At 41.0% G+C, this 22,652-nt stretch overlaps 1 protein-coding gene across 1 annotated transcript in view; it reads left to right on the top strand.

The window, feature by feature from the left end:
* Positions 1 to 22,652, top strand: part of LOC119495809 (protein bicaudal C homolog 1-like) — an 83,188-nt gene that overhangs the window by 24,517 nt on the left and 36,019 nt on the right. Inside the window, exons 2-4 of the mRNA XM_037782623.1 lie at positions 3,312 to 3,358; positions 15,537 to 15,606; positions 22,389 to 22,468. Of these exons, the coding sequence (XP_037638551.1) occupies positions 3,312 to 3,358; positions 15,537 to 15,606; positions 22,389 to 22,468 (197 nt within the window). The remainder of the gene's footprint in view (positions 1 to 3,311; positions 3,359 to 15,536; positions 15,607 to 22,388; positions 22,469 to 22,652) is intronic.

The following is a 22,652-nucleotide window of genomic DNA, read 5'->3' as shown; positions in this document are numbered from 1 at the left end:
CTTTCATTTCTGTGACCGATTTATGAAAAGTGACTGTGACATGCTGTTAAAGTATTGTGTTTCCGTACTTTGGCATCAGTTTCTCATCTTCATCCTTCTCAGATTTCCTTTTATTGTTACTTTGTTTGTAATGATTGGCCATAGAGGAACCAGTAGTTATCAGCGTGATGGGGTGCTGAGCGTTTGATGTACACACATTTCATGTGAAATTGATTTACCCGTTGAGCCAAGGGTCTGTCTGTCTCCATGGCTTCATAAACTGTGGCCTGTGCTTGTTTACTGGGCAGCCTTCGTTAAGTACAAGCATGTGTTAAATGCTCATGATGTGATCGCCAGAGGCCATAATGGCGGTCTGGTGGAAAATGAAACAGTGTTTAGTGAGGGTTTTCAATTTCTGTGTTTGTGCTTTGAAATGTGGTGTTGATGGGTGAAGTCTCTCGATGCCTTTCACACCCAGGTTTCACATCAGAGAGTACTGTGTGCGCTGCAGCCATTATATGCTATAAGGGGGACATATTTTATTTGTTTGAAGATATGTTACACTATATACAGTATGTACAGTCATGCTACACACAATCTGGAGGAGAACAATTATGGATATTGATGGGCTGTTTGTTACTTACTTATTATGTATGGATGTGATATGATAACTCTTTGTTGTATGGCCTGGCCCGAGTTAAACGCATTAAAACATGAACAAATACATACAGAGAATGAATGTAATACAACTTTCTTTTATTATTCAGTTTTACTTGTTGTAATTTCCCCTGTGAAATATTGCCAAATGGCTGATATTTTTCTCGCTATGACTACTGTTGCTGTTCTGTTACTCTCTCCACTAGCACCGCACTGTTGTTGTTTGCTGTCATCACGTGACAAAATACCTGCTATCAGTTCTTCTTCACTGCTAAAACAGTAGTTGCCAGTGGCAGCCATGATACATACAGGGTAACAGCACAGTGAAGGCTGCTGTTTTGGAGCGGCGAAGAAGAATTGATTTCCAGTTAAACAAGTAGATTTTTTTCTGTGTTTATAAATGATGGTATTGGATCGGTGCACAGACTGGTGTGCTCGCCGATACCTGATCCCGGATTTTGGGCCGTATCGGATGCATTTTTACGATACTGGTATCAGTATCGAAACAACTCTGTATAATAAGAACTGGACACCGAGATGGTGCCTATTCATTCCAATGGGAATTGCTCGCCTCGCGCATACGCCAAAAAAGTTTTCTAGCTTCCGGGCCTAATGATTTTACATTGTGATGACGTCACTGATTTTTAAATCGCTTTTCTCAGCTAGAGGAAAGTTTTACAAATATAAAACCTCCATGGATCAAAATGTATAAAGAATAGAGTCTAAATTGACCTTGTTTGCAACTCAAGGTGTCCTGTCAATAGTTTTACAGAAGTCTCTTTTACAATGGTGGTCTATGGGGAGAATGCTTTTTGGGCTGCAGGGGGATTTTTCGTGACAATACCGCTCTTGGCCACTGGGCAAAATTGACAGCAAGGCTCAACGTATCCAGTTCTTATTATACATCCCTGGAGAAAACTTTATCATTTAGTAAAACACAAGTACTGATGATAAGATTACACAAATAATCTACTTTTTACTTTTCTAATTCACCACATGGTTGCAAAGATTTTCTTTTTAAATATAGTGTACAGGGATGCAACTAACAACTATTTTCATTATTGGTTAATCATTTGGTCGATAATATATCGCAAAATAGGGACAAATGTCCATTACAATTTCCTAAAGCCCAAAGAGATGTTTACAAATAGCATGTTTTGTCCCACCAACAATCCAAAACATAAAGATACAGAATTTCCAATCACATAAGACAAAGAGAATCAGCACATCCTTACAATTGCGGAGCTGGAACTAGAGAATCTTTTGCCATTTTTTTTGCTTTTGAAACAGTTAATCAGTTCTAAAAATAGTTGCTTATCTATCTGTGTGGAAATGTGTAATCTGTAAATATAAAACACCTACCACAAATAGAAAAAAAATCTAAAACAGATCTGCAAATACACAAATTCTACAAATAAAAAAAAAATCTTTGAATACATACAATATAATAATTTGCAAATAAATGAAAAGCATTTGTGAATATCTAAACATCTCTTAGAAAGACTGCATGCTCTTACTTTTAAATGACGTCGTCAGCAGGTGCTATCTGAAAATGGCCGGATGATACAAGTGGATTTTCCTTCGGACTGGCGGAAAGTTCGTCTCAAAACATTGTGTGTAAAATGCAAATCCTGCAAGCGCAGAATTGCGATCGATTACTGCCTTTTCGAAAGTTGTAAATGTTCGGAAGATATTCATAAATGCTTTTAATTTATTTGTAAATGAATTGAATGTGTTCACAAATCATTTTTTATTTGTTGAATTTGTTTATGTATTAATTTGCAGATCCGTTTTTTATTTGCAAAATATTGTTTTGCTTTTTTGTATTTGTGGAAAGTGTTTTTATTGTTTACACATCACACATTCACACACGGATTGTCGATCTGTTCACACAAATAATATTGAGACAAATCTATCTCCATAAGACAGATCCATCTGGAGAACTCTGGCTGTAATGCATCATTGAACCTTCCCTGTACTCCCAAATGACAGAGGAATATGAGAATCCTCCTCGGAGAGCAGATTTGTGTTTTGCATCAACAGAGCAGCCGCAGTTGGAAGGACTTACAGATGTGTTGGAGGGACTATTTGTCTGATTTGTTTGGTGGTTGGCCTTCTGTTTCCATCCAGCTTACTGTATCAGCCGAGGGAGCTTCCTGGCGTCTTCACCTGAAAATTGCTTTAAAACACCAGGGCTTTCCTGAGTGCTTATTTTATTTACAGGTGATTTTGGACAGTTCACTCTTCAAGTTTTCATATACTGTAGTCCCCATGTGTACAGTATGCTGACAGACAAATTTCTAAAGTGTGAAAGCCTTTTTAAAAAGTGCGAAACGGACACCAGTTGACCCCAGTGGGCTATGAAATACTTAATTAACACCTACTGTAAAATACACAAATATTTTCACTGTATCCATCAATTTGTTACCCGGTAGCTATCCAATCTCCAGGATTATAGAACATTACTTGGAACATTTTCTTCCATTCCTGCGCGCAGTAGCCGTGCCAAACACAATATCCAAAGAAATGGAGATCCACCATAAACACCGCTCTGAGTGAAGATACCGTAACATTTTGAGGAGACTGGATAATCTGTGTGTGATTTGGCTGTGTGAAGGTTACGTTGTGTCTCTGTGTGGATTCATGAATTTATTTTTTTCTCTGTCTCACTCTAGCTGCCTCTGAGGGGAGAGTCAACGGTGGGGAGGATTTCTTTCAGAAGGTGAGTGTGTAGTCTGCGCTCGGATAGTGTTTGCTTTGTCTTTTGGGGGGTTGCGTTCAAGCCCACTGAGCAGCGCTTCTCTCCCGGTTAAGGGAGTAGATATCAGGTGCTCCTCCAGTCACTTGTAATCATAAATGAAAACAAACAAAAACAAGGGGACGACACTGACGTTGAATCGCTCCGGGGCTCTGATCCTACAACACAGCTGACACAACACTGTGGGCCTTACATAATATACCAGATCATCCCTTCAGTTTACAATGAGAGAGGGAGGTCAAACGCAGGCCCGCTCCGGCCCGCTCTGCCTCACCGACTTTTCTTCATCACTGATTTAATTAGCTCTGAAGCGTCATTTCATCCAATAAACCAAGACGGATTCGCCTCGGTGATCTTAAATAGTCTCGAATGGGTTTTTCTTTTAATCACAACTTGCTCACATTGTGTCGCTGGTGCTCATTGATCAGTCAAGTGTGTGACCTTGTGTGCTGTTAAAGAGTCACTGTAGAGTTTAAACTGTCATTTGTATTCATTAATGGTCTTTTTTTACAAGCTCCAACTACAAGGATTAGTTTTAAGTACATGCTCTATTAAGACCTCCATCTCTCTTTAACAATGAAATCATTTCTGAACGTTTATTAATAACGCTACAGTGACTTTCCTTTTCATTTCTACAACTAATCCTGACCAGGGCTGAGTGATACAAACGATATATAACACTGATCATGATAGAAAATGTCCCCAATGACACAATTATACCTTATATTGCTCAACAGCATACTAACTAGGGTAGTAAGAAAACATCGATATACATGAGTATCGCGATTTTATGTTTTGCGATACTGTATCGATTCTCCAAAACGCTGTAATTAATTAACCTCAGACCCGGCCGCTATTCTGTCTTTCGAAGGTTTTATATGAAACTAGAAAACTTAAGGAATCCATATATGTGACTGAAAATGGGTTCTATGGGTACCCACGAGTCTCCCCTTCACAGACATGCCCACTTTATGATAATCACATGCAGTTTTTTGCATGCAGTACAAATGTGTTATTTTCGTCTATTCTAAATTGGTGTATTTGAATATTTCTGCATACTGGGGTCCCTAAACAGTCTTAGAATTACATAAATTGGATATCACTGGAAAGCTGAGACTCTTGTGGATCCAATGAGTCTAATTGTATTCATGTGTGATGATGTTAATCCCCACATTAGCCATTGCACATAGTGACTTTTATTACTCTTGATTTTTATAGTACATCTGGTGGTGTGTCTTTATGCTATGACAGTTTTCCGCAATATATCAACTTGCTTACAGTATCACAATATAACTCAATATATTGACTCGTTACCCCTGTATCATGATGCGTATCGTATCGCCAGATTCTTGCCAATACACAGCTCTAATACAAACAACCATTCACATCACAGAAAGAAAGCTATTTCTTAACAATAGATTAAGATTTAGATTTATTTGTCCCAAGAGGGATTTTTGTTTGGCAGTCTATCATGAAAACATTTTATCTGAACATCTGAATCAATGTAGTACATGGGAATTTTATGCTTAAAGGTGCTCAATATGGAACTCAGAGCATTTCTATTGCCTCCACATGGCTCAACATTGAGACGGCGGCTCGCAGATAACAGCACTAACGGTGCAAACAACAGCAACAGTACTGACAGAGCTAACAGTGTTAACCTGGGGGGGAACCGGAGGGTAGGTGATATGCTTCCGCTTCGACGTAATGGGTCGGGAAGTTATCAGCTGTAACCGCTGTATGAACGCAGTGCAGAGCGGCAGTGATTAGCTAGCCAGTAGGGCACAACAGAGAGCGTCACATACACAGCCTGCCCGGCTACGTTAACAAAGCACAGAGAAGCTCGGATTACAACACGCACAGAGGGAGAGTGACCTCATTCTCTGCTCAGGTAGACATTACTCCACTATATCTTTACATAGTAAATATTTGTTTGCTGCTATAGGCCTATTAATGCTCTGAATTTAGCACCTTTAAGAGAATCTTCATACAGAAATAGTGAAAAAACATATGGATATAAAACGTTTAGCCTTATTGCCCAACCCTAATCCTGACACAGTTCATTTCTATTTGTGAAGCATCATTATGAAGGAAAACAATGTTTAACATTAGTTGAGACAGTGAATGTATGAACTGGCAAACAAATTACCTCGATCTGCTCCATTTGTTTAATTTGAACCTCAAGTATTTGAGTGAAAGTGTGTGTGGTGTCTCGAAATGAATCAGGAGAAGATTAATCACATGGCGCTGAAAGAAAGCAATCACATTTTAAACAATCAAAGTTGAAGGTGCTATTGAAAACATTAATAACGTTCAGCCACTAGATGTCGTGTTCTCCCGTTCCATTGCATTCACTTCACAACAAGTCGTTGCCAGGAACTTACCGTCAATCTCAGCCATTTATCTGTTTTTCCACACTAACTGACGACAGAGAGAAACCATGTGATACCAACGTTGTTTTACTATTGACTCACAAGCCTTGTTAGAAGTGGGAACCAAACGTCAGATATCTTCCACAGAGATAAACAAAACATTAATTTTGGACCCGCCAACATTTTTAAAATGATTAATTCACACTCATAATCATTTTTTTCAGGACCTTTCTAAAAGATCAGTGGACGTATTATTTTTTTTTTTTAATATTTGTCTATGTAAAACATTTTATCAATGATACCTTTAACTGCTAATTGAATTTTGACAGCTGGTATCGCATTACTTACGTGGTTCTCTTTATTTTATATCTTATCTCGAATGGATTCGTTCTTGTTTAAAATCCAATTTCCTGATATGTTAAACCCCCTCCATGGTATGTTAATGGCCTGTAATGAAATAAATGATGGACGGCGGTTTGTCTTAGCATTCCTCTTTTGTCTATTTTCCGTGTTTGGTTTTGGAGGTTAGGACGCCGAGTTAAATGTCAAAGAAGGAGGCAATTTAACTGTCCCTGAAGCAGTTTTTAAAAACCAAGTAATGCAAGCCAGGCGCCTTAAGATCCTCCTCCTTGGAATCTTAACAAGGACTCTGGATATTCTGTACATCTGTCTCCACCTCTTCTTGATTTGGATATAACTGTTAATGTTTAAGATATCCAGCAGAGGTGTCTACATCACTCCACAAAGCTACTCTGACAAAATCCGGCTGTGGGTATGTTGACTTTGCCAGTCACGTTTTTCAAAGTCTCTGGCTTGAATGCTGTCACAGCTCGTTCAAAGAAACGGTGGTTACTAGCGGTTAAATTGTCAATTAGAAATTAGTGTGCAGCTGTTTGGCTTGGCAGGCTGGCGAGGAGCAGTAAAGGAGGAGTGCTAGAGTCATGTTTTTATTGTAGAATTTCCATTTGGATAACTCCGTATAGTTTCCCTCTGATAGCGTGATCACCGTACATGCACAATTAAAGCCAGGAAAATAAACACGGAGTGCGACTGTGGAACGGTATTGTTGAAAGAAAATGGATGAGGTGTGTGAAATACCTTGAAGTTGATGAAAGTGGAAACTCTTAGCTGGGCTGCTTCCACACCCATCCACCGCACATACTCAGTGAGACTAATAAAGTACATGCGTAGCAGCTCTCTCCCTCACGTAAGGTAGTTTTTGACGCACAAACTTTTACACGTTTGGGAATGAGATTTCCCCGTTGCCTCGGCAGCGAGTTTTTAGAGTTCAGTCGCTGAACATAAAAATCGTCAACCCCCGCACTTTCTCCCCCAGGCCCGGTGACTGTGGTTGATCAAACCCTCTTACTCACTGTCTGCTGGACTTCCTTTGAGTCCAGAGGAAATTTTTTTAATAGAGAGCAATCCACCCTCTTCATGTAGTCAATGAGAAAGTTAAGAGGATAGCAGACAAAGTGGGACCACAGGAGGGTGCCACAGCTGGGAAATTAGCCTTGTGCAAGTCTCTGTAGCTCACGAGGGGGAATCTCGCCAGCTTCATGTCCCTCTTTCTTGTTTTGGTCTCTCTCTGCTCTTCCCTCCTGCCGTTATTTCATCTTTGTATTTCATTAAACCACTGGTGTGTCATTGTTGTCAGTCTGCTATAACAAGGGTATTTTTCTGCAAATGAATTGCGTCAGTGAACAATCCCATAACACTGGTGTGCAGCCAGTGGTGGAAATAGTGCTCAGATCCTTTACTTAAACCAGCAGTAGGCAAGAGAAAGTTTGTGATCCGGCCGCCATGTTGAGATCAGTTGAGGAAATACAAAGCACAAGCCACCAGCTGAAGCAAACTTTCTCATTTTACAGCTAAACACTACAAGATGTTTTTGAGAACATTTGAGGCGAGAAATAGACATTACAGTAACAGAATATTGATTCATATTTGATCAGCCCTGCCCTAGTTTGACCGTTTGATCTGAGTTTGTGAGTGATTGACAGCTGCCTCAGTTGAATGAACAGCCAGTAGGAACGCTCTCTCTCTCTCTGAAATGACCTGTGATTGGCCAAAGTCTCCTCTCACGGGCTAGATTATTTAAAGCCTGAAAACAGAGCCATGAGGAGGTGCAGAAGTCTGAGAGTAGTTATCTCTCAGAACACTTGAATTGCAAAATGCTGAAAGGTTTTTATGTATTTTTTGCACAATGATGCCAAAAATATTCTGCCTACTGCAGGTTTTTAGTAAAAGTAAGTAGTAAGAGTAGTAACTAAGTAAAATTACTAGAGTATTACTCGCAAAATGTACTTAAAGTAGCAAAAGTAAAAGTCCTCAATACTCAATATGCAAAATGACCCCTTCATAGTGTTTAGTTATGGAAACTACAAGGTCCCTTTGATAAGTTGATCACATGTTTTGTTTGTAAAATCAAAGTAACAAGTAACTACAGCTGTAAAATAAATGTTGTGAAGTAAAAAGTACAATATTTTCCTCTGAGATGTTCTAGACTAGAAGTATAAAGTAGCTTAAAATGGAAATACTAAAGTAAAGTACAAGCACCTCAAAATTAAATGCAGTACTTGAGTAAATGTACTTAGTTGTTTCCCACCACTGTGTGCAGTCAAAGTTTTGGACTGAGAACTGTTGGAGTGTCACATCATGGCACAGACCACTAAGCTGTTTGGAGAGCTGTGCAGAAGTCGAGCCGTGGGACAGAAAAGTAGCGGAGAAGCTCGGCTGGTTGAGACGATAACTGTCCGCGCCACAGAGGAGCTCCGAGTGGATTTGAGTTGAGGGATGCCTTTGAACCCCTCGCAAGTTCATCCCTGATCCCCCTTCCATCGCTCCTTCCCAGCAGTTGCGGCTCTGTAAATGATGCCAGGCGTGACGTACAAGTGCCAGCGCACTCAGATCTCGAGCCAGGCCTAATTCATTTCATTTGTTTTATAGCACTGAAGCATCTTGTATTTCTCTGCTGTGACACGGGGGAAATAGGAAAACTGAAGACCGTTGAGATGAAATATTTGGTTGGCATATAATTGTGAAATGTTGAAATAACAGAGCCAGATATTTTGAAAAATATCAAATTTAAAAAACACTCACAATAAGGAGATCGTGGTGAATTTCCATTATTGGGATAATCGTGAACATCGTCACGAGTGACTTGAAAAAGCTGTTTAGCTAGCTATCATGATAGAGAAGTGAAAAATAGAGCCTGATTTAGAAAATACAGGAATTATCATCTAAGAAACACACAATGTTTCTATTTTTTAGTTGACGCGATAATAACACCTCAACGCAAATTTGTTTTAACGCCACTACTTTCTTTAACGCAACTTGCCAATTTTACCTTGTAGCGGGCTCAGTTTTAAAAGTAGAGTGCTAAGATACTGGTATCATATGGAACTAAAAAACCCTAAGGAATCCATTGGTACCAACCATGTCTTACTAGCTTGTTGCAAAGGAGATTAAATAAAGCTCCAAACTTGTCCTAAATTTTAGCGTGGAAAAATTGGCATGGCCATTTTCATAGTGAAATGGATAAAATGGGTTCTCTATTTAACAACATGTCCACTTTATGATAATCACATGCAGTTTTGGGCAAGTCATAGTCAAGTCAGCACACTGACACACTGACAGCTGTTATTGCCTGTTGGGCTTGAGTTTGGCATGTTATGATTTATGCTAAATGCAGTGCCTGTGAGGGTTTCTGGACAATATTTGTCATTGTTTTGCCCATTCCCATATTGATGAGATATGAAATACTTGACAAATCTCTCTATAACGTACATTTTGAACGGATAAAAATTGTGCAACTAATTTGCGATTAATTGCAATTAACTATGGAAAATCATGCGATTAATCGCGATTAAATATTTGAATCGACTGACAGCCCTAATTTTTATTTATCCTTTATTTATGCAGGGGGACCTTATGATTTCTGGTTACCTTATTTAAGATTGTTTGATTGTTTGTTTTTCACCAAAAAGGATGTTCACAAAAAAAAAAGCTGCATATCCTACCTGTGATTCCAGTATGTTTTAGTACCATTTGAAGAGTTTTAAGCTTATATTTTGATGATTATCGGGATAATAACGTGAATCGCATTTATTTTGGCAAGGATAATCGTGACATGAAATTTTCATATCGTCCTATGCCTACATGCTTCATCCCGTGAAGGACATGGATGCATTTGAACAGTGGACATTTTTGCAGAAGTGCCCTTCCACTAATGTGTGTTGCTCTCTCATAACCATGCATGTGTTAGCATTAGCCCCACGGTGTAATGGGGCTTTAGCTGCGAGTTAGCGCTCTGGTTGTTAACATGAACTCAGTTATGACTGTTGAGTCTCGTGGGGATGGTTCAGTCCATGCTGTTCCCTCAGTCAGTCGCTTTACATCCCCCTCCCCCCCAACAGGCCTCTGTGTCCCCCTCCCAAACACACACACACATATTCCAGCTGAATCAACAGCTGCACCATCGCAGTCCGGGCCAGGAAACATGCCTCTGCCATGTCGATTGCCGCTGTGCTACAGTATAATACACTCTCATCCAGACGTACACATAACAGTCACGTGTGTTGAGCACATGTGCTGTCCTTCGGGACCTTAATGATATCCTGTTTGATTTCTACGCACGGCTCTGCGCACGTCTGCACACACCAGGTGCAAACCTCCTAAGAACTTATCGTCATGTCAAGGTCGTGCCGTGAAACTGATCAGAACCTTTTATGTATTTATTCATTTCAGAAAGGGGTGGGGTGGCAGAGAAGAAAGGGCGGAACGCTAAATGTATAGGTAACTTAATTTGTGCAAATATCTTGACCCATTTGAGAGGTATTCGCTAGCCCCTCCACAAAAATAAACGCCGTCCACCCTTTAAAATGGTGTGTGGTCTGTCAGAAATCAGTCCCATCTGCACGACGCTGCCAAGAACAGCAACGCTGGACAGGAAACAGGTCTCTCTGAACAAGGCCCTTTTTAGAAGAAAAACTTGATGAGGCATAGGCCTTAAAGTTAGATCATTTTAGGGAGGTGTAATTGGTGTTACTTTTGTCATTTTTATCATACACTTTACACATACTTCATTGTTTTTTCCACACTGCATGTTTCTACATCTTAGCACTTTTTAATGACATGTGTTTATTTGGAGCTCACAATCACTCGTCTGCCATTCGCCCCCACGTTGCTGCCACTGTAATTTCAACGGCCTCTGAGCGGTTGCGGGCGGCGGCGTTATATTTTCTTTTAAACGTGTGGATTTTGTCAAGGAGGCGTTCAATTTAAAACCAGACATCTGTCATTGTCATAGCCAAAGGAATGGGAACAGTGGAAGCAAAAGTAAAGGAATTTTCTCCTTATCACTGGGAACAGGATGTCCTTTTAATGTTGTGATACATCCAGCTGTTGGTGCGAGCACGTGACTTCAGTGGATGGAGGAAACGTTTGCATTTAGCTTCAGGGTATTTGTGATTTATTGTCCTTTTACCAGACAACGGTGGGAGGGAGTTGCTTGTGCCACGAGCTAGTATGAAACCCCAAAACACAGAACCCCGGTTTGGTTTCAGGCCTAGATTTCATTGCGTGCAAAACCATTCTGATTGAATGGACTGATAATATTATTGTGGTGCTTGTGATAATATTGCAGACAGGAGGGATGGGAAGGTTTCCAGTAGGAGGACATTAATGGGGGGATCATTAGCCCGCTGGATGCTAAAGCTGGAACTGTTTGCAGCTTAGTCACGTTAAATGATTCCACGGAAGAATTCCTTACAGAAATAGTTGAGCGAGATCATCTGAAAAGAATTCTCCTTTATTTTCATTGCACAAAATGATACTAAAATTCCTTTCGGTTCTGTGATTCGCTCATAAACGCAGGACCACAGGCAGGAGCAATCGTGAGGATGAAGGGTGTTTCTCTGCCGCTGGATCATAATAACGATGCCCAAAGATGTACAGCTTGGGCCAAGAGCTTAAGAGAGAGAAGGAAGAATGCAGCAAAACACCAACTGTTGTACAACTGTGTTTTGCAACAATTTTATTGGCTTAAAACAATCAGTTTTATGAGCTTTTCTGAGGATTGCAGAATCCAGTTTTTCAAAAAGAATGGACAAACTCGCTTTTTGAAGGAAGAGTTTTTAATTTTCTGCTGTGCATTTACAACACAGAGAACCTAAAAAATAACCCGCAGCTTGCTTTGATGAATGCAAGGTCAAATTACAGTTTTTTTCAATGGAGTCTGGTTGCTTTGGCGAGAACATGGCTAACGGCTTCAGTTCCCCATCAGAAACAAAGACCGTATAGACCATATCTATGTAACTATTTGTTCAATTTTGTTTTATAAAGTTATGAAAGCAATGCTTCCAGTCACTTCCACACAGTGAGGCATACAGCTGATTAATTAAACACTGGTATCAGATCGGTAATCGGTATTGGCCGATACCCAAAGCCCAGGTATCGGTATTGGGACTAAAAAAGTGCTGATCGTCATCTACTGTAGGTAATACACTGACTATGGATAAGTACCTCATACAACCCCACTTCAAAGCACCCAAACTATCCTTTTAATAAAAGTAAAAAAGTGTTTTATTTTGGTCTGCTAGTGGCAGAATGGCAGCATATGCGCCTCCATTCTGCTGCTCATCTAGGCTGTGGATTTTTATATGGGATTATAGGAGGTTGTAGAAAATCAGTGAGGCTTGAAAGGGCTTCCAGTCAACCATCATGGACTCTGTGAGTGTATAGCTGCAAAGTAAAGAGGGGCTCACATCAGGCCTTTCAAAGCTGTTTTACAGGTACGTGAGGCTGGCAGTGGATAAGCTGTCAGAGTTTGTTGTAAAGGATGCCAAACAGACCATGCTGCTTCCAGGAGAGCATATGGAGGAATTTAAGCACTTCCCTTTTGGATTTGTGCTCCAGTTCCCCGAGGAATACAGGCTGTAGTTGTTGTTATTTGGCAAGGAAAAATAGCAGATATAATTTTAAAGTGTTTTAAAGGTTGTGGATTGCTGTGCTAATAAACATCCTATCTTCATTGGGAGCGCTGGTGGCTCTTAATGCACTCTCTCTCTCTCATTTGTGGCTCACTGCTTAATGTACTGGACCACCAAGGAATATTAAGTGCTGCTCATGTAATGGGTCGAAGCAGTCCTCCTCCTCCTTGGGTACTTGATCACGTGCCTGAAGCTTTGAGAACTTAGAGAAATTCATATCTTCTCCACCCCGAAAACACAAACCCCTGGAAAGTATTAAAACAAACAAAAAAACCACAGGACCGTTGTGAAAACAGGGATAGTGCACATCGAGGACAGAGCCATTTGGAGAGAACATGTCAGCTCCTCATTTTTTGGAAGGTTTGACTGTTTTTCCCCATGTTTTATTTTCCCACTAACATCAACCGCTCGTCATGGCGGGCAGTTCCCAAGGGTTTTGTTTGTGGATTTGTAGCCAGGAAGCGAAGCAAGGTGAGCTTCCTCGCGGTTGAAAAGAGGAGCAGGAGGTTGGGTTATAGATTTCCTCTGATTGGAATGCTGACAGCGTCTTGACCAGCTCCTTACTTTTTTTTTTTTTTTTTTTTTTTTGCACTACAAGCAGTTTTTCACTTCGATACATATGCTCCTGGTTACGATGACTAGACTCGTCAAAGGGCTCTCACATAGATTGTTGTTGGCATTTTTCACGTGTACCAAAGCCAAGTGTACTCAACGTTTTTTCTTTTTTTGTTTCATATGTTTGACGGTGTCAGGCTGGGAGGATTTGGGTGTTGAGCAGAAACAAAGCAACGTTTGGAAATATAAGCTTATATCATCAGTCATGTTTAAATTGGACTCTTTTGACTCCTCTGGGTTCCATGAGATTTTTTTTTTGTCATTTTAACTTTTTTTTTGTTGTAACCGCTGGATGCTAATACTTATTTCATGTTCTCTGACGTCAAAAAGATTTATGTTTGCCAGTACAGGAAAAGCAGTGAAGAGCTGTCCACACTTCAAGCGAAGCCAAAGCCTCATTCAGACACTAAAAAGAAATCTACAAACTGGTCCTATATAATACTGATTAGAGCCCAATGGTACTAGACTGGTTTTTGTGACCAATACTGGTACTTAAGTATGAAATAATTAGGATCAATTAGGGATGTCAAAGTTAACGCGATAATAACGCATTATTGCAAATTCATTTTAACGCCATTAATTTCTTTATCGCATTAACGCAAGTTGCAATTTCGGAGGTGAAGATACTGGCATTAGGGATGCTAATTTAGAATTTTTTTTCTAACCGATTACCGACCCTCGTTAACCGATTAGTAACCGTTAACCGACAAGATTAGTGCATAGCATGCAGCGGTGCTATTTTTAGTGCCTAACAAGGTACCGAGCTGCAACGAAAAGCTGATGCAAAAACAGGTTAAATCCATCATTTATCACCAGCTGCAGTGTATGTGCAAAACAGAGTCCCCTGTTCACCTGTCCGGGAAAGTTACTGTAGCAGCCACGATGCTGCGTGTATTGTCCCAGTAACTCTCCACCACATCATTTAGCTGCGAGGTTGTCCGCTGTTTGTCTGCCTGGCGTAACATTACTCTGTCTGCCAGGCGTAACGATAGTGAGTGTCTGTCAAACCATGAGTTTGTGCTGCGGTCGTAGCTGTAGTGTTGCTGGCGGCTTCGGGCTCACCATTTTCACACACATACGGTCTGTCAGCACGGCGTAACTTACAACTCCTCCAAGCCAAGCTCCTTTATCCTGCAACAGCGGATCAGACTCTCTTAAGGTGGGCTGTTAAGGTGGACCAGCTATTCTCCTTTAAGTGACAAGCCGCTCCTCTGAGTTTTGCTCAGCTTTTTAGCTCATTTTTTATATTTATTTTAACCGATAGCATTTTTTGGTTAAAATTTTTAATGTCTTCTAATGGTTAAATAATTAATTATTAACATCCATAACTGGCATCATATGAAACTAAAAAACTTAAGGAATCCATTGGTACCAACCATGTCATACTAGCTTGTCGAGAAGGAGGTTAAATAACGCTCCAAACTTACGCTAAAATTTAGCAAGGAAAAACTGTCATGGCCATTTTCAAAGGGGTCCCTTGACCTCTGACCTCAAGATATGTGAATGAAAATGTGTTCTATGGGTACCCACGAGTCTCCCCTTTACAGACACGCCCACTTTATGATAATCACATGCAGTTTGGGGCAAGTCATAGTCAAGTCAGCACACTGACACACTGACAGCTGTTGTTGCCTGTTGGGCTGCAGTTTGTCAAGGTATGATTTGAGCATATTTTTTATGCTAAATGCAGTACCTGTGAGGGTTTCTGGACAATATTTGTCATCGTTTTGTGTTAATTGATATTCAATAATTAATATATACATACAATTGCATAAAGCAGCATATTTGCCCACTCTCATGTTGATAAGAGTATTAAATACTTGACAAATCTCCCTTTAAGATACATTTTGAACAGATAACAAAATGTGTGATTAATTTGTGATTAATCGTGATTAACTATGGACACTCATGCGATTAAATGCGGTTCAATATTTTACTCAATTGACTGCCCTATGATCAACATACAGTATACCGTATGTAGGCTGATTAATTGTTCTTCTGCCAACTTCAAAATATTGTGAGTTCAGAGTGTGCTGCTACAAAACTATATAATCATGATTGTCAAGATTGGAGAATCAACATTGTATTTTGTTTGTTTGTTTTTGTTTCTCCAATACTGCTATCTGTGATGAGCTAATGTAGCCCTCCTTCACTCTGTTTCAGATCATGGATGAGACCCAAACGCAGATCGCCTGGCCGTCCAAACTCAAAATCGGAGCCAAGTCCAAAAAAGGTAACTATTTCTTTCTTTTTCTTTTCTTTTCTTTTCTTTTCTTTTTTTTTTGTTATTCTACTGTATATTCATATTATTCTTATATTGGATCCATGTGCTGCATCCCCTGCTTTTGCTTTGTGCGACTTGGTGAATGATGGGCCTACAACTGGGCCTTAACATGGGCCTTAACTTGCCATGCATCAAAGTCCATAAGCTTTCCTTAAATGTATTACTTCAATACCTTTCAGTATATCTAACCGGTGCTCCAAGTGGGCTGGTACTCACCAGTACAGAGTACCAGCACTTCTACATTTTACTCTTTGGTGTTCCGTGACTTTTTCTTGCGCACCGACACCTCGCACAAGCTGTCGGTACTCTTTTCTGCCCTCTCCATATCAGGTTTACTTGGCGTTTTTTTACTATACAGCGAAGCGCCAGCATTTTTTGCCTCCTTTTTTCTCCCTTTCAAGCACTGTATCTAACAGAGATGCAATGCTCGAAAGTCATTTCTAAGATGTGTAGCAACAAAACTAAACCTAATGTGTGAATGTTAAATAACAACATAGTTGTGTTAGTTTTCCATCTACCACAGGTTAATGATTATGAGTCGATGTTGCTTTAACCAGAATGCATGTATGTTCCCAGGAAGTCATTGGACTCAGATGAACAAGAGGGAATCATTTCAAGGTTGCACTATCATTATTAAAATGTTAATGCCAGTAACTTCAGGAGAAATGATTTTTGCTGTGGAGGCGGAGTTGCTCCCTCGTTTATTGGCTCAGTTGTTCTCGCACTCTGTTACCAATAAAACATTATCACGGTTATTTAAAGCTCTTCCGGGAGGGGGCGAGGCGGGGTTTCGAGGAGTAGGTGTAGCTGTGCCCGCTTTGTTGTCCTCAGGAGAATTGCCAGCATGCGTCCTCAAGCCAGATGTGGAATCCAGTGACGTTATGTAACTTCCTCACTCGCTCTGTACAGAAAATAGTTGTCAGGGTTACATCCGAACCTTTAACATTTTTCCCCTCTAGATACTTAATCAACTGTAAACCCTGGCAATCCATTCACTCACAACCATCCATTCATCACAAGTATGAGTTCATTCACAAAACTTGCCTCCGACAACACCTGGGAATGATGTTCTGTATACGAGTATTTAAAATTCTGACCTGTGACTTGTAGCGGATTCTTCCTCAGTGTTGCGTAAACCGAGAGGAGCAGAGGGGAAGAATGTTGGCTAATCACTTACAGTTATCTTATGAGCGAAGAGGCATGTTGAACTGACCGTGTGTTTTAACAACCTGGGCTCATGGGAGGGGAGGAGAAAGGCTAAATACAGCACATTCTACTTCTTACAGAGTCTTAACCCTTTGAACTCAATAGAAATGGTCTACCAGTGCCTATGTTGGTATTTTTACTTATTGTGATGTCATTTCTCGGAGTATCTTCAAATGCTTCATATCCCTAAAATCTCTACAACCTAAGCTAAAAGGTTATGTAAGTCAATAAACCATAATAATTGACAAAAGTATTGAAATTGTGTCATAAATAAAAGAATAAAAAATCGAAAGACAGAAGCCTTAGCTTTCCACTGCAAAAAGAATGAATGGGTCGTGGCTAGAAGGGAAGCCGCAAATTGGGAAACCCTCTCAAGATTATTAAGGTTAGGCATTGACCTCGAATGATTAAGGTTAGGATAGGTCATCGGGCAGCGAGTCTCGCTAGAGTTTTTGCAGATATCCGATCAAATTTCATAATTTTTGGGCTCCCTTCCAGACAGGACCAAATGAATGCTCTAGCTATTATGGTTTTTATGTTAGACTACCGGACGCCAGTAAAACGTCCGGCTCCAAAGTGACGTACAAAAATAAAATAAAATGATTTCTATTTCATTGTCATATTCTACCGAAATGGCCTGTGTTGAACGATAAAATATTATAAATATAATAAGCGTTTTCAGTCCAAAATGCCGGCAGCGGCTGTTGTCAGAAAAACACCTGATTTTTGTCTCTGTGCTTCTCCACTCTTTGTTTCCACTGCAAAAAGAATGAATGCTCCAGCTGTTCATGTTTTTATTTTAGATCGATTTAAACAGAATCTCCCGCAGGGAAATCTCCCTTTTTAAAGGGTTAAATTCTGTGATGATCCGCATTCCTTTCGTCCACTTCACTGGATATGACCAACACAAAACTCACTTCCTCTGCCCGTAAAATAGCTGACGTCGTTGTTTTGTTGTGATGCTGGATGACGAGATAGTTTTCCTGATCTAAAATTATACTCTTTAAGGGTGTTATAGTTTGCCTTGTCATCCGGGACCGTTGCATTATTAGTGTTGTCTTTCATGTGCAGCCTGGAATCGGTTACACTCGGCAGGATAGCGGCAGATGTGAGGGGGATTTGTGTGTTTGTAACCTCTCCCCACACAGGGCCACACTCCATCAAAATGCCAGCTCCTCTATTTCATTCATCACTTGCGGCTGGCTGTCCCTGCCACCTGCACACGTGTGATAAGGCCAGTTGTTAGCCTCTGGGGCACGCCATCATCAGCACACTGTTAGTGATTTAACACAGTGAGGAGCTGTATCACTCACGCACGACCAGACAGGTCTGCAACTTGAGCACAGAATGGTCAATACTGTGAGATGGTCTTTATGCTTTTAAGCATGTTTTTACTTCTAAAAGCCAGATTTTTGTTTTCATGTGATAAATATCTTAATACTACTCCTGCTTGCCAGTTCAACATTTCCGCAGATGTTTTGAATGAGAAACACCAAGCCGAACGGACTTAATTCCCTTCATTTGTGTGGTATTTTTCAAATGTAGTCCTCAGCTGGAAAAATGCTTTAGCGTTGCCAGCGCGGAGCTCCGGGTCAAAAGGTTTCTTCTTTGTCAAGTGGAACTGTGTAAAATCTGTGAGACTGAAAACATTCACTTTTTGCAGCTGCAAGTCTGCTCTTGTTTTTGTTTGCTTTTCCAGCTGTTGCCAAATTAAGACTTTAAGGTGTTCATTTTTTATTCCATAATCAATCATAAAGAAGGAAAAGAAAAAGAGCATGCAGCACACTCCGTTTCAAAAATGCGGGGGTGTTCTACATCACGACTGCAACACTCGTTTAGGCTGGCTAATGTTTGCCAGATGTGCAGTGCAGGTTAGTCACTGGAAGAGCCATACTCCCTCTAATGGTTGCAGCGGGTGCCACAGGAGGACGTGGAGGGATTTCTATTGTTCACAGCAACAGCTTTATGATGGGAAAATAACCTGGAACCAGCACTGAGACTGTGATAGGTCTCTAACCGCTCTCTCCTTTGTTTTCCTTTGTCTCAGACTGCAGCTTGGTTTTTGTTGTGTTCCTTCCCCTCAAGCCTTCGAGGAGCTGCTGTTACTCCTGTAGTGCTGCGGTTGCCTGACCCCTGTGACACGCTAACACCACCAGTGCTTGTTTGCTGGCACTCTATGGTTCCCAGTGTACATTATTAAACAGAGAGCTTAAAGCTGCAGTAGGTAGATTTAAAGAAAATATGATTTAAAAAAGTATTTTTTATAAAACGGTCACTATATTCTGACAGTGCATGAGACAGGTAATCTGAAAAAAAATCATGTTCCTCTCTGTCCTCCGGTGCTCCTAATGGCATCTGCAAGATTTCACAGACCGGAGGAAAACAACCAATCAGAGACGAGTTTGAGCTTTGCCGTCTATGAGCAGCTGTCAATCACTCGCAAACTCCGATCAAAAGGTCAAACTAGGCAGCGCTGATCGAATATTAATCAATATTCTGTTACTATAGTGCCTTTTTCTAGCATAAAATGTTTTCAGAATCATCTTGTAGTGTATTGTTTGGCTGTAAAATGGGAAAGTTTGTGAACCAGCAGCCAGGATGAGATCAGTTCAGGAAATACCAAGCACCGCCCACCAGCCGGAGCAAACTTTCTCATTTTACAGCTAAACGTTACACTACAAGATGTTTCTGAAAGCTTTTGAGGCGAGAAATAGGCATTACAGTAACAGAATATTAATTCATATTGAGATCAGCCGCTGCCTAGTTTGACCGTTTGATCGGAGTTCGCAAGTGACAGCTGCCTCCGTTGAATGAACAGCCAATAGGAACGCTCTCTCTCTGAAATGACCTGTGATTGGCCAAAGTCTCCCGTCACGGGCTAGATTTTTTAAAGCCTGAAAACAGAGCCATGAGGAGGTGCAGACGTTTTCACTCAAAACACTTGAATTACAATATACTGAAAGGTTATTATGGAATTTTTGCCCAATGATGCAAAAAACATTCTGCCTACTGCCACTTTAACCTTTTTCAGATACCTTTTAAAAAAACAGAATTTCATTCGAGCCAACCCGTGTTCTGCTGCTCTCTAAAGAAGACGTGACATCATGTGCTCTCCTTGTATTTTGCAGCTCCATGGCGGTTTGGCTTTTGGGAGTTATTCATCTTCAAAAACATTCTGTAAACTGGGAACTTCCCTTGTCATCACAAAAAAATGTTCCGACCATCGTTTTTTTTTTCTGCACTGTTTAGGATTTTTCACTCCCGAGCTCCTCGAAAGTCTAAACACGCATCCGTGGGGTTTCTCTGAAGCCCCGGCGACTTTGTAACACTACATCTGCTTCAGTGAGTCGTGTCTGAAGGCTATACTGTAGATGCTGTAAGTGTGTGTGTATGGGGAGGGGTGTTCCTGGAAGGGGGCTTAGTCGACTTCCTGCTGCTCAGTACAGTTAACACAGGGGCAATGGACCACGGGTGTGTAGTACATGTGTGAATTTGTGTGCGTTTTCACATTTGCGTTCTCCAGGGGTCAGGCATGCAGCACAGCCAGATGTAGGCTGCTTACCCAATGTTATACAGACACAAGCATTAGCTCCGAATGGTTTCGGTATGCAGTGTTTGGTTATTTTAAGCTGAAGTATTTAGAGGCTGAGGAGGTCTCTGAAAGTACAGTTTACTCAAGCTATTAGGACCTTTTAACTTGTACAATCTTCTAGGTGCCAACTGATGGGGATACACCAATCCGTCTTTTTCAGTCCCGATACCGATATCTATACCTGGGCTTCACTGTGTGGAAGTGACTGGGATCATTCTTTTATGTGTAACGCAGTGTTAGGCTTGACTTAAATATTGCTTTCTTAATTTTGTAAAACAAAATGTAACAAATGAATACATGGATATAAATTTACTGAATTGATATTTATTATTGAAATTATTTAATCATACACTGGTAGCTCGACAAGAAATCTTCAAAAGGACTAACAATTCAATTGTAAACTTTTTTTTATGCAGCAACAATGGTCAAAACTTAAACAGGAATTAAAAGGCCAGTTTATAATGTCAACGTCCCATTGTCACCGATACCCGATCCAGCTATTTGAGTCAGTATCGGCCCGATATCCGATCCGGTATCAGTATCGGTGCATCTCTACCCACCGAATGCATTTACACAAGAATTTTAGGATGTGGCAGTTTCTGTTGCGTCGTCGTATCTTGTCTTTTCTTCAGGAGACAGCATTGGTTCTGTGTAGGGCTGCTCAATTATGGCAAAAATCATAATCGCAATTATTTTGGTCAATATTGAGATCACAATTATTTATTACTCATTGACTTTGGAAACATCATGCATTTAGAAAAAAAATGTTGTAGCCTATATTTTAAAGTTAAATGCATCAATTGGGTGCACTTTGAGAGCAAATTTAAGAGGCTAGATCTATGAAGAACTTGTAAACAATGTAATCATAAACACATTGATCGTATAGATATGAATGGTGATGACACGGCAAAAAAGTCACACCCACAAAGAATAGGTAACCAAGACAGGATCCATTTTTCAAAACGGGTCAGGTGGGTTGCCGACATCACCGCACTGAGGACAGTCTGCTCTGGTGACAGTCGCGCCGGGAGAGGGGACCTCCGTCCCTCCCCACAGGGAGAGAGGGCATAGCAGGCTCTATGCGGCGAGGCCCGGGTGAGGGGTGTTATAAAGTGCCACCTTCATCCTGGGCCTTTCCAAGTTGACCTAGAGCTGGTTGCGGCGCACCACCTCGGAGGAAATAGGGAGGGACTTCCCACGAGGAGATCCTCCCACACCGAGTGGCCGTCCCTGACCCCCCCTGAGCGGGGCGAAAGCACTTCCAACTCAAGACAAAACGAGAGCCCCATTGCGAAACATAATGCCGCACAATAATTGTTTTATGTCAATTATCTTGTTTTCCTAATCGTTGGAAGCCAAAATCATAGTTGAATTCGATTAATTGCACAGCCCTCGTTCTGTGTGTGACAGCTGATAAAGAGCACATATCGACATGCTGAGTCATGTGCAACAAAGAAAAGACGTTGACAAATGACTATATCTTTGCAGTGACAGAATGAGGTTCAGCAAAATGAGGTGATAAGCATCAAATGTCTCTTTTCTATCAGGGCTAAATTGCAGCAGAACAGTTCTCTCCAGCTCATAGTGTTCCTGCAGGCTCCGCTGACTGATGGATTGGCTGAATATAGATCCACAGAGCTGCACCCCCCATGCCTCCCCCCAGCCCGTACGGTGTGGTTGCTCGCCGACTTAAATGAGACTCGGCAGATATCAAAGCAGCAATTACTGTCGCAGAGCTTTTCTCTTGACGCGCTCTAATTTCTTCACACATCCAGACTGCTGTGTCATGTTTTGGTTGAATGGATTTAACTTGTTTGCCACTCTCTCACGTTGTATCTCTTCCCTTTTATCAGCGCCGACACTCACACACATTAAACATGCTCTCTCTCTGCCAGTTTTAATGTCTCCCTTTCTCTTTTTTCCCCGCCTGCAGATCCACACATCAAGGTGTGCGGGAAGAGGGAGAACGTGAGGGAAGCCAAAGACAGAATAATGTCCGTGCTTGACACAAAGGTACAGTAAACATCTTTATCCCAGTGAAGATAGACATCATGTGTATGTGTGTAATTGTCTCTCCTCTTTTTCGCCCTTTCCCGGTGTTCAGTTGGACCGAATGTATTTCACCTCGGCTCTCACGCTGCACCGAGTGGCAGATTGCACACAGCAGTGTGGTACAAACTTGGCACTAATGTCTCCA

The sequence above is a fragment of the Sebastes umbrosus genome, chromosome 10 (genome assembly GCF_015220745.1).
Source record: "Sebastes umbrosus isolate fSebUmb1 chromosome 10, fSebUmb1.pri, whole genome shotgun sequence".
NCBI lineage: Eukaryota > Metazoa > Chordata > Actinopteri > Perciformes > Sebastidae > Sebastes > Sebastes umbrosus.
This window is presented reverse-complemented; position numbering and strand designations above follow the sequence as displayed.